This window comes from Arvicola amphibius, chromosome X, assembly GCF_903992535.2.
Source record: "Arvicola amphibius chromosome X, mArvAmp1.2, whole genome shotgun sequence".
NCBI classification, from domain to species: Eukaryota; Metazoa; Chordata; class Mammalia; order Rodentia; family Cricetidae; genus Arvicola; species Arvicola amphibius.
In genome coordinates, this window is record NC_052065.1 from 90,847,073 (window position 1) to 90,861,264 (window position 14,192).

The 14,192-nt window shown below is 36.6% G+C and overlaps 1 protein-coding gene across 1 annotated transcript in view; it reads left to right on the forward strand.

The window, feature by feature from the left end:
• The window catches only part of Tbc1d8b (TBC1 domain family member 8B), a 75,523-nt gene extending 63,411 nt beyond the window's left edge, over nt 1-12,112 (forward strand). Inside the window, 7 exon segments of the mRNA XM_038316826.2 lie at nt 1,531-1,599; nt 1,751-1,991; nt 3,169-3,234; nt 5,032-5,115; nt 6,524-6,580; nt 7,943-8,040; nt 9,426-12,112. Coding sequence (XP_038172754.1) covers nt 1,531-1,599; nt 1,751-1,991; nt 3,169-3,234; nt 5,032-5,115; nt 6,524-6,580; nt 7,943-8,040; nt 9,426-9,818 — 1,008 coding nt within the window. The 3' untranslated portion in view covers nt 9,819-12,112.
• The last annotated feature ends 2,080 nt before the right edge of the window (nt 12,113-14,192 follow it).

Genomic DNA, 14,192 nt, shown 5'->3' on the forward strand with positions numbered 1-14,192 from the left:
GCCAGCCTGGTCTACAAGAGCTAGTTCCAGGACAGGCTCTAAAAAAGCTGCAGAGAAACCCTGTCTCGAAAAACCAAAAAAAAAAAAAAAGAAAGAAAAAGAAAAAAATCTGTCAATGTAACCCACCATATAAACAAACTAAAAGAAAAACTACAACATGGTCGTCTCATTAGATGCTTTAAAAGCCTTTGACAAAATCCAACACTCTTTCATTATAAAAGTCTTGGCGAGCTCGGGGATACAAGGAACATACCTAAACATAATAAAAACAATATATAGCAAGCTGACAGCCAATATCAAATTAAACAGAGAAAAACTCAGCAATTCTACTAAAATCAGGTATAAGACAGGGCATTGTAAAATGAATCTGGCTATAATATCATTAATGTTCTATTTTGATAATTTGACTAAACAGTTTAGCAAGGTTCTCTGCATCTGTGTTAAAATAACATTGATTTCAGAATTTCTTTTGCTTTTTTAGAGACATAGTCTCAATATGTAGCCGTAGTTGGCCCGGAAGCTGGCTATGTAGACCAGACTTCCCTGAAACTGTTCTTGTCTTCCAAGTATTGGGATCAAAGGTGTGCACCACCATGACCATTAAGGATTTCTTTTTTGTGAATGCTAATTTTATGTCAATTTAGCCTATGTTGCATAATAGATTTTGTAGTAAACTCATATTTTCTATGCTCTGAAATACTTTAATGTACACAGGATGTCACTGTTATTAGAAAGTTTGAGAAAACAAGCCTCTAAACCTTTGGATCTGCTAACTTTTGGTGATGGGAGCTCTTTGGTTGCCATTTCTGTTCTGTTTATTCAAATTGTTTGCACATTGAGTTAATTTTGGTGACATATTTCCCAAGGAATTATCTATTTTAAGCTCAATTTTCAGATATATTTGCATAACACTTTGGAATTCATTTAGTTGATATTATATGCTGCATTCTGTATGATGACTTTCATATCCATCTTTACATGTTATCCTTCTTAAGTTTGTATTGCATTTATTTATTGGAGGAGTACACTCATGTGCCATAGCATCCATGTGGAAGCCAGAGTACAAATTATGACATTTGGTTCTCCCCATCTAAATGGGTCTGTGGGATTGAACTCAGGTCATTAGTTTTGGTAGCAAGTACCTTTATCTACTGAATCATTTTGTCAGCCCATATTTATACTTTTATTCTCATTGATGTTTATTCATGATATCTTTTATCACACCAAGATCTATTTTACTTTTTCAATTAATTGACAAAGTAGTAATATATTACTACATTAATAATAGTACACTGAAGTTAAGTAGTAGTTATATCAGAAACACAAGGTTAGTTCAGCAGTTAAAAAAATCAAGAAATAACTTGACAATTGTCACTAGAGCTGCAATAAAAAGAATGAGTTTAAAAAAAAGTGTAGGTTTAAAAAAAAAGAAAAGAAAATATTTTCTCCTTGTAGAGAAAAACATCAAGTGAATTCAAAGACTTTTTAAAAGGAAATGCTGAGTCTAAGTTGCTTTTGATCTTTTTAAAGTTACGTGTTGTATCACAAGATGTGAAGATGAATCTTCAGGAATTGGATGAACTTTATGTCATTTTTAAGGTATGTTATTCCTTTAATGAAAATTAATCTTTTAGCAGAATTTTATCTCAATTGCTCTTAAATATTTTTATGTTTTAAGAGACATATTTAGAAAAATTCTTTGACTTTTTTCTGATTTAATGACTCTCCTTTTTCATTTTTTTTTTTGTAGAAAGAGCTGTTTATATCTTGTTATTGGTATTCGAGCTGTCCAGGATTGAAGCATCATGACCCCAGCCTGTCATATTTGGAACAGTATCAGATTGACTGCCAGCAGTTCAGAGTGCTGTATCACTTGTTGAGTCCCTGGGCTCATTCTGCAAACAGAGACTCGCTAGCTTTATGGACATTCAGATTGTTGGATGAAAATTCTGATTGCCTTATAAACTTCAAAGAATTCTCCTCTGCAATTGGTAGGCTGATGCCCTTCAACTTTCTAAAGCAAAACATAACTATGTTCTCTATCCCCCCAAAATATTCCCTACCACCCCAAAATATTTCATCTTGCTGCCTACTACTGCTAGTTTAGGCCAATTTTGGATTACATTGTCTTCAGGTTTAGTAATTATGAGGCTTTTTAAAATGTGCTTGCTGCTAAACCTATGCATATTGATCTCTTTTAATAATTTATTTTTACTTTATGTGCATCGATATTTTGCCTATATTTATGTCTGTGTGAGGGTGTTGAATCACCTGGAACTAGAGTTTATAGATGGTTGTGAGCTGGCACGTGGATGCTGGGAATTGAATTCAGGTCCTCTGGAAGAACATCTAGTGTTCTTAACCACTGAGCTATCTCTCCAGGCCCATATATTGATTTCTTTTTGCGCAACCCTCTCAAAGAAACAAGCCATTAGATGTGGGTGTTTTAATGGTTTAACAGGAATGAAGAGAATGTCTAGGATTTTTCTACACCGGATAGATAGATACAACAGAAGGGTTTTCCCCTTGGGTAAAAATCAACCACATAGCCCAGATAAGTGACACAGAAATACTAAACAAATGAGTTGTGCCTAAAGTCGATAAGTCATAGGTTTTGTCCCTTTGTTTTTCATACCCCCCCCCCAGCAATGATTTCTTCTCACTCGTTATCTTGCAGAGCAGTTCTCTCCTCAAATGAATCATAAAGCCCCATTCCAAAAGAAAAGGGAAATATGAGGTTGGGAGAAAGGCGCTTGTGAATAGAGCATGCTATTCCCCTGGTGGAGTGTTTTGGTTATGTGCTTGAAAGTGAAAATCTTACTGATTGAGTAGTTAATTGTTAGCTTAAGAAACACCATGTTGCCTGGTGGTGGTGGTGCATGTCTTTAATCTCGGCACTAGGAAGGCAGGGGCAGTTCAAGGCCAGCCTGGTCTACAGAGTAAGTTCCAGAATGGCCAGGGCTGTTACACAGAAATCTTATTTTGAAAAACCAATAAGAGAGAGAGAGAGACAGGGCTGGGGGCGGGGGGGACAGACTGACTGGTTGACTGTGTTTTAGATCCTAATTCCTGTCTACTGTCTGTATCTTAATCACTTTGGGTGGAATTGGTTGAATGTTTAGTTAATGTTTAGTTACCTGAGTTTTCTAACTGAATTTTATTGAACAGATATAATGTACAATGGAAGTTTTACTGAGAAGCTTAAGCTGCTTTTTAAGATGCATATTCCTCCAGGTAAGACTTTAACAGTCTTTAATGATATATAGTAAATGGTATATAGTAAGAGTTCATTCCATTGTAACAGGCATCGTTGTACATATAATTTCACTTTAACAGATAAAACAGTTTTTCATATAATTTAAAGTTATTGCTTTATTGTGGTCCTCAAGTAATATCACAAGTATTTTTGGTGGTGTAGGTATAGATATAGACAGGAAATCTGTAGAAGAGATTCCATTTATCAGGTGGATCTTTAATTTCCTATTAGTAGGCAATCCTCTCTCTCTCTCTCTCTCTCTCTCTCTCTCTCTCTCTCTCTCTCTCTCTCTGTGTGTGTGTGTGTGTGTGTGTGTAGATGTATGCAGTTTGAGATATGCTCTCAATGTATATCCCAGACTGAGCTCAGTCTCAGAAGTGCAAGGATAACAGGCATGTGCTACCATGTCCTGCTAGCTAGCTCTTAAATGATAGCTTATACAAGAACTTATGTATCATTGGAATATTGGGATACTGTTGAATTTGTGCTGTCATTGTCTTTAAAATAGAGATTCACTTTAGGCAGATTACTAAACTTGCAGATGGGTCCAAATTAGCATGTGCACAACCTTTACTTCATATCCAATGTCACCCTTAGGCCTCCACACACACTCTTTGTTGAACGCATAAACACACACATAAAATATATTTTATATGCACTCTCTTATTTTAGCATCATAATCTTTGAAAGATTATATTATCCTTCCAATTTTTACAAAAAGGAGACTGAGGGTTGGGGAGATCCAATTATGTCTCAAATATACTTGATATGAGGCCCATCTAACTCCAAAAGTTTTTTTTTGTTTTGCTCTACTTCCCCAAGGTCACCATGCCCTTCCAGTTTTCATAAATTTTTTCCACTGTCCTGAAGATTATTTCTCAACACATTCCTACTGTTAAAAAAAAATTGCGAAAAGTAGCTTGGATTTGGTAATTCATTGAAATCAAATAGCACTTTATAATTTATCTAGTGTTCTCCCTGACTTTCTTTAAAAGCTTTTTAAAGGCTTTTCAGGTTAGCCAGGAATCATTTAGCAGACCAGCAAACTAAAGCCGTGTTTAATCCTTCAGACGCCCAAATCACAAACACAGCATTAAAAACAAAAGTCAAACCACATAATAATTTAATTATAAGAATAAATTTTATTAGATTGTTACCATTTAAATGTTTAAATTTTCCATGTCATACATTGTTGGTGGAGGGGTTGAAAGTAGGAATGTTAAGTAGGATAAAATATAAGCTGGGAAACACTGTGTCTCCGTTGGATAACAGTGGGGAACAGTAAAGCTCTGAGCTTCAGGTTTCCTTATTAGTGCAGGAGTGTTAGATTTCATGTTCAGAGTTAATCTAATCATCTTCCCATGACTCTAAAAACTGGTAAAAAGCAAGGACGTTACCCGTGCTCCTGTAGATGACCTCGGAACCAAAAGGACTCAGTGGGTTTATAAAAGAGTCCACGGAATTAGAAGGGAATAATGGTAGTGGAAGAGGGAAGAAATTGCCGGGGAGGAAATGGGGCGATGGATTTGATCAAATATAGTATATGCGTATATGAAGTTCTTAAGCAAAAAAAAAAGAAGAAGAAATGCAAGTAAGAGAAATCTTAGAATTCAAAGTGATGCAATGTTTTATTTGGCCCACAACAGCAGAGCAATGGTATTTCCACTTTTCTGCGTGTACACATTTCTTATACACTTCATCTCATTTGTCTGCATTTAAGAACCACTTCTCTGCCTTCACTGCTAGTGAATGTGATTTGGCTTATATGCTTTCAGCTTATACTGAAGTGATGTCTAAGACTTCTAACAAGGCCGATGAGCTTTCCGAAGAAGAATTGCTTTATTTCAGTCAGCTCCAGGGTAAATAAATATTCCTGTACACTTTTAACTGAATTTGTGTTCTTTTAAATTGGGTCTCAGACTGGTCTCAAACTCTTGGGCTCCAGTAATCATCCTTCCTCAGTCCCCCAGGTAGACAGGACCGTGGGCATCTCGATGACTGGCTACTTGTGGAGATCTTCCTGAGTTTTACATTGTGATACTACAGTAGCAGTTAGCATAGTTTGTAAATATGTGACTGATTAGACTGTGCTTAATAATTTTTATCTTTTGAAATTTCTTATTTAAAAGAAAGTATATATAAAAGATTTTTGCTTTTAATTGTATTAAAGAAATTTTGTATCCTACCATTTTTATGCTTTGATAAAGGATGGTGAAGCTGATAGAATCATATTGATGATTTACAAACCATAACTTTTATTTAAATAGTGAATACTTCTTATAAATCAAGTGTACAAGAGAAGAATCTGCTTTCTCACATAAATTGGAAGTGATACACACTTGTATGTGTGCTTTTCCCATTTGCTTCATTTTCATAGGTATGCGGTCTTACAGAGAACATGTATGTGTCTATTTGGTTACTGTATGTAAAGTGAGCATTAACAGAACCTCAAAAACCATCTATTTAAGTCTGCCCACTTTATATAGAAGAACATTGAGTACAGAAAGAAGCGAATTGCGCAGGGTTTCACAATGAGTTCTTGTCTTACTCGGGGCGTGTGGCTTCTTCTTCAGACCTCCATTATGCATGGGGCTTTCCTCCTGGTAATAAACGTAATGCTTCTTAATTTGAAGGCAGTCAAATAGAGAAGCTATCACTCAGAAGCAAATACTTAAATTTGATGTATTACCCTCTAGGATTTTTTAAATATTAATATACAGTGTTCTTTTCTTTTACTATGAATATTTTTGATACTTTGCATCCTATTTTTTTTTTGATTTTTTTTTTTTTTTTTTTGGTTTTTCGAGACAGGGTTTCTCTGTAGCTTTGAAGCCTATCCTGGAACTAGCTCTTGTAGACCAGGCTGGTCTCGAACTCACAGAGATCCGCCTGCCTCTGCCTCCCGAGTGCTGGGATTAAAGGTGTGTGCCACCACCGCCTGGCTTTTTTTTGATTTTTTTGAGACAGGGTTTCTCTGTGGTTTTGGAGCCTGTCCTGGAACTAGCTCTTGTAGACCAGGCTAGTCTCGAACTCACAGAGATCTGCCTGCCTCTGCCTCCCGAGTGCTGGGATTAAAGGCATGCGCCACCACCGCCCGGCGATACTTTGCATTCTAACATCAGGAGATCAGGTCACATAAAATTGCTTTGGTGGGTCAAAAGCATAGTTAGTGCTTATAAGTCTTTATACAAATTAATCTTTTGTTATTTTACTTTTAAAAGATACTTAAACATTTTATAATATACAGTTGCCCTCTTTTCCCTTTAGTTTCCAAGCATGCAGATGAGAAGGAAGCAGAATCAGGAAAAAATACCCCTGAAAAAGGTACTATGAAACAATCTAGGAATATCATTCAATTTATTAAATTATTAATTCTATAAATAGTAATAGCTATAAAGGGGGAGGGGCTGGGGTTCTTTAAAGGCTGTAGATTTGTCTTGATATGGTTTTCTAGTTACTTAAAAGAAATTTATTATTTCTTCTTCTGTTACTTACATCTCAGAGGTTATAAAAACTTAATAGTAAGTGATCCATATTCATTTTTATTATTTTAAAGATTTCATTTGAATTACAAAAATAATAGATAATCTTTGTGGCAGAAATTCAGGCAGCATGTAGTCTTTCTTACCCCTACACAAACCAAGCCAGAAGGAGAAGCTGTAAACATTTTATGCTACATCCCTTTAAAACTTGTTTCTTTGTATACACGAACATATGGAGGAGACAGCTCTCTTTAAAATATCTATAAACACTGTTCCACTGGGTGCTTTTTTTTCTTATGACTGCCTGGCCTTGGCTTGTTTCTAGCCATCTTTTCTTTTTTTAAAATTGTTTTTATTGAGCTATACATTTTCCTCCGCTCCCCTCCTTTCTTCCCCTTTCCCCTTCTACCCTTTCCCGTGACCCCCACCACTCCCAGTTTACTCAGGAGATCTTGTCTTTGCATCATTAAACAAATATTCCACGGTGTAAACAACTTTAACACATCTTCAACTAATATTCCACAATAGAAGATCTAGTTGAACATAACTCCTCTATTATTTTGCCTAGTTTTCACAAAAGTTTAAATAAGAATTTCAAGGCCATGCAAATATCATCTTGGCTGAAAAAAAATGAAGCAGTAAATAGTGTTTCCAATTTTTTAAAAAGAACCACCATAGCCGGGCGGTGGTGGCGCACGCCTTTAATCCCAGCACTGGGGAGGCAGAGGCAGACGGATCTCTGTGAGTTCAAGGCCAGCCTGGTCTACAAGAGCTAGTTCCAGGACAGGCTCCAAGGCCACAGAGAAACTCTGTCTCAAAAAAACCAAAAAAAAAAAAAAAGAACCACCATATAAAGAACTTGATATGGAAAAGATTAAGTGTGGTAGGCTATATGAGTATGACTACATGACATTTATTTTTTGACCAAAGTGTGCTGTTTTAATTTAAATACATCATTTTCCCTCTTTTCTGTATTTTTGATATTCATCAAGTTTCCATAAGTAAAAGTTTTTGTCTAAATAGAAGTAGATAATGTTTTCTGAAAGCCAATGAGTGAGATCAAAGCTAAATTCAGATTGTGTCCTGGACTGAACGAGATGGGCTCTTTAACCTCAGAGATATTTCTTTCAATTTCAATTATTCTTTTTGAGATTTGGGGAAATATTAGTTGTTCATTATAAAATTGTTTATTTCTTTTATTTAGGCAAAGGAAAAATTGATATTCAAGCCTATTTAAGTCAATGGCAAGATGAGCTTCTTAAAAAAGAAGAAAACATTAAAGATTTACCAAGAATGAATCAGGTATAGAATTTTCCAAGTGAAAATTTTTTGATTAATGGGAGTGCATGTAGCCCCATGGTTCAGTCACCAATACCACAAAAGAAAAGGAAAAGAAAAAAAAACTTACATACTATTGAAGAAATAGTTAAATAATCTACAGGTTGTCAGCTTTAGAAAATTCAAGTAATCGTGAAAGAGGTCAACAAATTTTTAAAATTGTACATTAATTGCTTAAATGTATTTAGTGTTTCTATAGAAAATTTTTATATATGGCATATTTCAGCATTAAAAATATACATGTATTAAGTAACATTCAGTTAGTGCCTACTGATGTCAAATCTATTGCTACTCACTAAGAAATTACTAAGATAGATCTTACGAAATCCCCAGTGACCTTGTTGCATAGGCTGCATATGATGCTGCATAGGCGCTATTAAGGACTAGTGTAGACATTATTTAAATTAATCTCTTTCTTATACATTGCCCACATGTCCTTATAGTCTTAAAAGGAAGGCTGATTGATTGAGATACAGAAGTGCCCCAGAACTTTACCAAAACAAAACTATCAAATAGCTTAGAATGTCTTAATGAACTTTCCAGTTTGATGGTTAAATAAATGCTTCTTAAAATAAACCAATTTGGGATACTTACTCTAAAATCATTATAAATGAAAAGATCTATAAAAAGGGACGGTGGAAAGCATTTTTATAACAGATTTTTATGAAGCATATTAGTTATACTTGTTTTATGTACGTACAAACATGTAAGGTTGAACAACTGAGTTATAGAACTCTTGGATTTGAATAGCTTTTAAACTGACAAGTATTTTCTAGGAATATTTAGTATTTCCTGAGAGCAGTTAGCAAACTAACTAGATTCTCTTAACTTTGGTCCCGTATCTGCCTTTTGGAAAAACACGCACATCCAAAGGGATTTCTTAAGCGTTCTTGCACTACTAGGTAGGTCCCAAAAGTCATTCTTCCCTAATATTAAGTCATCTTAGCTCAGTGTCCACTGCAGCCCTTTGATATCAAATTAGAAGTCCTTAATCCTTTTCTTAAAATTGATTGATGAGAATTACACGAACGAAAATATGAAAGTTTGCATAATCAAAATTGTCACCCAACAGTAAATAAAGAAACTTCTTTATAATATTCTTCATTTATAATATTCTTCAATTTGACAATTGTGTGAGAGGGCTTAAATGAGGTTCTTTCATGGTTCATACTTACCTTCCTAGAGCAAAGATGTATCATGGAATTAATTAGTCCTCAGTTCTGTGGTGAAGGTTGTATATGGCCAATTTTATACAGGATTCTTTCCACTTCTGAATTCCCCTTCTAAGTTTCATTTTTATTTGCTAAGTCTAATGTTAAAATGTTATATTTCCAACTTGTGTCTTCTAGTCACAATTTATTCAGTTTTCAAAGACCCTGTATAATTTATTTCATGAAGACCCGGAAGAAGAGTCACTCTATCAAGCCATTGCTATTGTTACCAACCTTTTGCTCAGGATGGAAGAAGTTGGAAGGAAACTCCATAGCCCTAAATCAGCAGCTAGAAGATTCTCCGGGACAGCCTGTGATTCTGGAAGCCGTGAGGGGAATGCAGAGAGAAGTGTGGAGAAAACTCCTTCCTCTCCCAGGGAAGAACATCAGTGGTCTTTTGCATTTGAACAGATTCTTGCTTCCCTGTTAAATGAGCCAGCTTTGGTGAGGTTTTTTGAGAGACCCTTAGACTTAAAAGCAAAGCTGGAGCATGCGAAATGCTCCCAGTTAAGGTCTAGAACCAAGGTGTAAATCTCTGCCACTGTTAGGTTTACCAAGATTCCTGTACTATCCGCTTGATTCCTGGGACTACTCAGGGATGTATTGCATTGCCTATGTGCTTGAAGGCAAAAAGAAAGGTACTCAGAAGCACAATGATTCATTCCTTTGTATCAATTGCAGTTAAAAAAAAAATTCTGTCACTCTATGTGTCCCAAGATATCCAGCATCAGGGTCACATGCTCAGTGGGGCCACCAGAGGGCACTATCGTATCACTTTAGGGAGGCAGTTACAAGTTTGTGCTGCTGTTTCCACGGGATTCGCGGCTTTTCCGAAGGCAATGTGTTTATTACTAATGCTGTTATGGCATATTGGTGAGCTTTGCTTTTCAAATTGCCCCAAGCCTGTCAAAACTGGGCTTTAGAACTGTAGCCTTAATTAGCTAGGAAATTGCCCATTTAGGGCTTTGCTTTCTATGTTATGTTACTGGAACTTTATTAACTTTTAAAACTTAATTTTGTTCAACACAGAAATCTATGATCTTACAAAGCAACTTCTGCACTCTCTGTTCTTGAGGGTTCACAAGTTGCTGGTTGACACTACTAACTCTGCTACTGCTAAACACAAATCAAGAAGTCTAAATTCTGGACTGATATAAGTAAAAACATCGCTGGCTTTAGGTTTACATAGAAGAAAGCCAGTGTTTTGAGAAAGGTTAAGAAACAGTTCAGTTGACTGTAGAGCTCTTTCATTTACACGGAGACATAACTAAAACTTCTTTAGTGTACTGTCGTGTGTGGCGTCTTCTCCCAATGGCTCGTGATGGCTCGTGTTCTCCAGCTTTATATTTGACACTTTCGTCGGCTGGGTTTTAATTTAGAGGAGGTAGGGCGGCACAGTCACACTAGCGCTCCATCGGTTTCACAAGCACGTGAAATACACGTCACATACACTCACTAAGGCACTCTGTAGACTTGCCAGCGTCCACCTGAAAAGGTTCGACTCTCTGACCTAGATGAGTAATTTTTTAGCTACTTTAGGCTTCTTCTAGGTCAGACATTACATGACAGTCCATTTAAATATCAATGGACTTTGATAGCACTTTAAAAAATAACAGTCAAGCCGGGCGGTGGTGGCGCACGCCTTTAATCCCAGCACTCGGGAGGCAGAGGCAGGCGGATCTCTGTGAGTTCGAGGCCAGCCTGGTCTACAAGAGCTAGTTCCAGGACAGGCTCCAAAAAAGCTTCAGAGAAACCCTGTCTCGAAAAACCAAAAAAAAAAATAAAATAAAAAAATAACAGTCAAACCACATGGACCTGTCCTGTCTTCTGCCGTCTCTGACAAGAGTGATTTATTAAGTAGTTGACTTAGGAAATGGGGCAGGAATCAGCCTGAGGAGTTTCTGCTTTCACGCTAGGCTTTGATTTCAAGCCCTCTTACTTGACTAGAAACGAGGGAGAGGAAGAGGGAGAGGGAGCAGACCTCCTTCATGGTGACCAAAGAAGTCTCCCTTTCTGGTAAGGAATTGGTGTGGTCAGGCTTTAGCAAGAATAGACTGTGAATAAAACAGAGGGCTATGCCACGTAGCATATATTCTTTTCAACGAAGCAAAAACACTTTTCAAGTTGAGTCTTTGAGAATCTGTAAGTTGGAATTCACCAAATACTGGTAGCATCTTTAAGATTTGATTATACTGTCTTTTCAAGGAAATTGCCACTTAAAAGAGATAATTTAGAACTAAGCCTTTCTGCTTTGACTCAGAATTGATGTGCTAAAATATGTCCTGATTTTCAATCTTAGTTAATAGTTTATATGCAAACTGTCACATCTGCTGTTATGTAATGATTGTTAAATTATACGACAATAGCTCTAGAAAAGCATATGGTCTGTGCTTATATACAAAAGCACTGTTATACACACTTTGTTGAATATTTTGTCAGTTGTATTTACAACAAATCCTTTCTTAAAAATATGCTGTTAATTTTGATATTATTTTAAAGTCAGAATAGTGAAGATTACTGAATATTGTATTTTAGGCTAGACTAATTGAAAATAAATACTTAAAGAGATTTTTAGAGTGTCAAGAAGATTATAAATGAAGGTTATCAAGCCAATAATGTATTTTCTGGTTCTGAAGGGAAGATAAGCGAAACACATTATAGTTTTATAGTTGCCGCCTTGTTAAGCAAATGAGTTGTTCCTAATATTCAGAATATTTTATTGTGTCAAACTGGACCAGTGCATTGTGACTTTTACATTAAATGTTATAAAGTGACTTTGTCTTTATAAAACTAAGTATTAAAATCTATTATATTCAATATAAAAATGTTTATTTAAAGGTGAATGTTGTTTATTATCCATTTTACATACACATGGTTAAAATAGCATTTGAGGGTGTCCTTTCTACTGCAGTTTAGAATCTTGTTGCCAGAAAACTAGAATTTATTCTCAACTAGTTTAGGCACAAAACTGTTTATTACTAGATATTAAGTGGCATCTATCTTTATTAGAAGGACCAACTTACTTGAACTTTCAGAAGCAAAATCCAAGACCACATCACTCCCCAGCTACCAGGAAAGCTGCTAATTCTTTTAGAATTAGGAAACATTCAGAATGAAAATACATCACTACTCCTGCTCCCTCCAGAATGATCCATCTGCAGATGGATGCCAAGCTCCTCGCCCCTCAGCACCCAGGTACTCATGACCAAATGGCTGTAGGGCAGGCAAACATCTTCACAGTCATCTTCAGCAGCAGAGATGTCAGAAGCACAGAGTCCAGTTGCTTCTGCCGGCCAAGTCTCAGATGTCCAGAATCATAATTGTAAAGGAATGTGGGAAATGGACTTTTAGCTTCTGGAGTACAAGAAACACTCCAATAGACTAGTATCGATATTAAGAATTGTGTGAGCTTTTTTTCCCTTCTGTTGCTGCATAATAATTAGTACAATGAGCATTTGTTTTCTCACCATTTTAGTATGATAGGATGGGGTTTCCAGGAGCTCAGCCTAGCTAGATCCTCTGGGTAGGATTACAAGGCTGTGACCAAGGTATAATCAAGACTAGTCCTCGGGTAAAGCTTCAACTGGGGGAGAATCTTCTTTATATCCAGATTTGAAAACACAGCCTCCTGTAGGTGGCCACCCTCTGCTCCTAAAGGCCTCACACATTCCCTAGCAGTTACCTTTAGCATCTCTAGGTCTTGCCACACGGGCTTTTCCAACATGGCTGCTTCATCATGCTTTTAGAAAAGATAGCCTCGAGGGTGAGTCTGCCTGGAAAAGTATCTTATATGTGACATAACCCCGCTAGCTGTACCCTGCCTTTGCCATTCGCTTTTGATTAAAAACAAGTAACCAAAAAAAAAAAAAAAAAACCAAGTAACCAGTTCTGCTTATGTTCAAAGCGAGAGGATTGCATAAAAGCATGAAAAGCAGCAGGCAGAGATAATGAGAGGTGCCCCTATCTGCTGCCAGTGCTGATTGGTGTCATTATCTATTATTTTCACAGTGCAGCACACTAAATAATAAGTAATAGCAGCAGCTGCTGCCCCTGCCCATCATCACACAAACCTTCCTCCTGTGAATAGGAGTACACTAATCTCTCCGAAAGGAAGATCACTCCTCTTTATTCATTCCCAACCCCATCTTGATATTCCTACCAGGTGTAAACTAAATTATAGAATTAATTAGTGTCAGATTATATAAAAAAAGCAGGAGGAGAGACCATTGAAGGAAATTGATTATTGTGTATAAATAGATACCTAAAAGAGATGGAGAAAGTGGGTGGCACCTGCAGTCCTCATTATACAGCTAGTCGAGGGGAGGGTTTGGTCTGATCACACCATAAACTTGTCCTGGTATATACATTGCTGAATTTGAACACATGCGTATTTGTATCACATCAAAAATACAGAATACTTCCTTCACCCTAAAAACAAACTCCCTCGCGTCATCCATGTATGTATTCTCTCACACCGCTAGCCAGCGACTGATCAGTTCTTTATCAACCTTATAAAACACCTGATGATTACTTCACCAGCATCTCTGTCCCTTAGGACCATGTAACTAAGGAATGGTTGCTTGGATACTTGTTATGAGAATGTCTGAATGTAAGCAAGCCAGAAGAAAGACAGAGAATACAGTTCGTCCGGTGATAGAGGTCTTGCTATAAGCTTCTGATTTTGAAGTACGGGTTAAAGGGATTTTGAATGTCACACTTTAACCCCCACCCATTTCCAAGAAGATCTTATTAGTATTTTAGGAGTTTTCATTTGTCTTTGTTTTGTTTTGTTTTTTTTTATCAGCTATATTCTGTTTGGGGGGCTTGAAGTAGACATACAGGCGACATTGATGCCGGTGGCACTGAATCTCTAAAGGCAAATTATTCTGGTAACTGCATTGATCA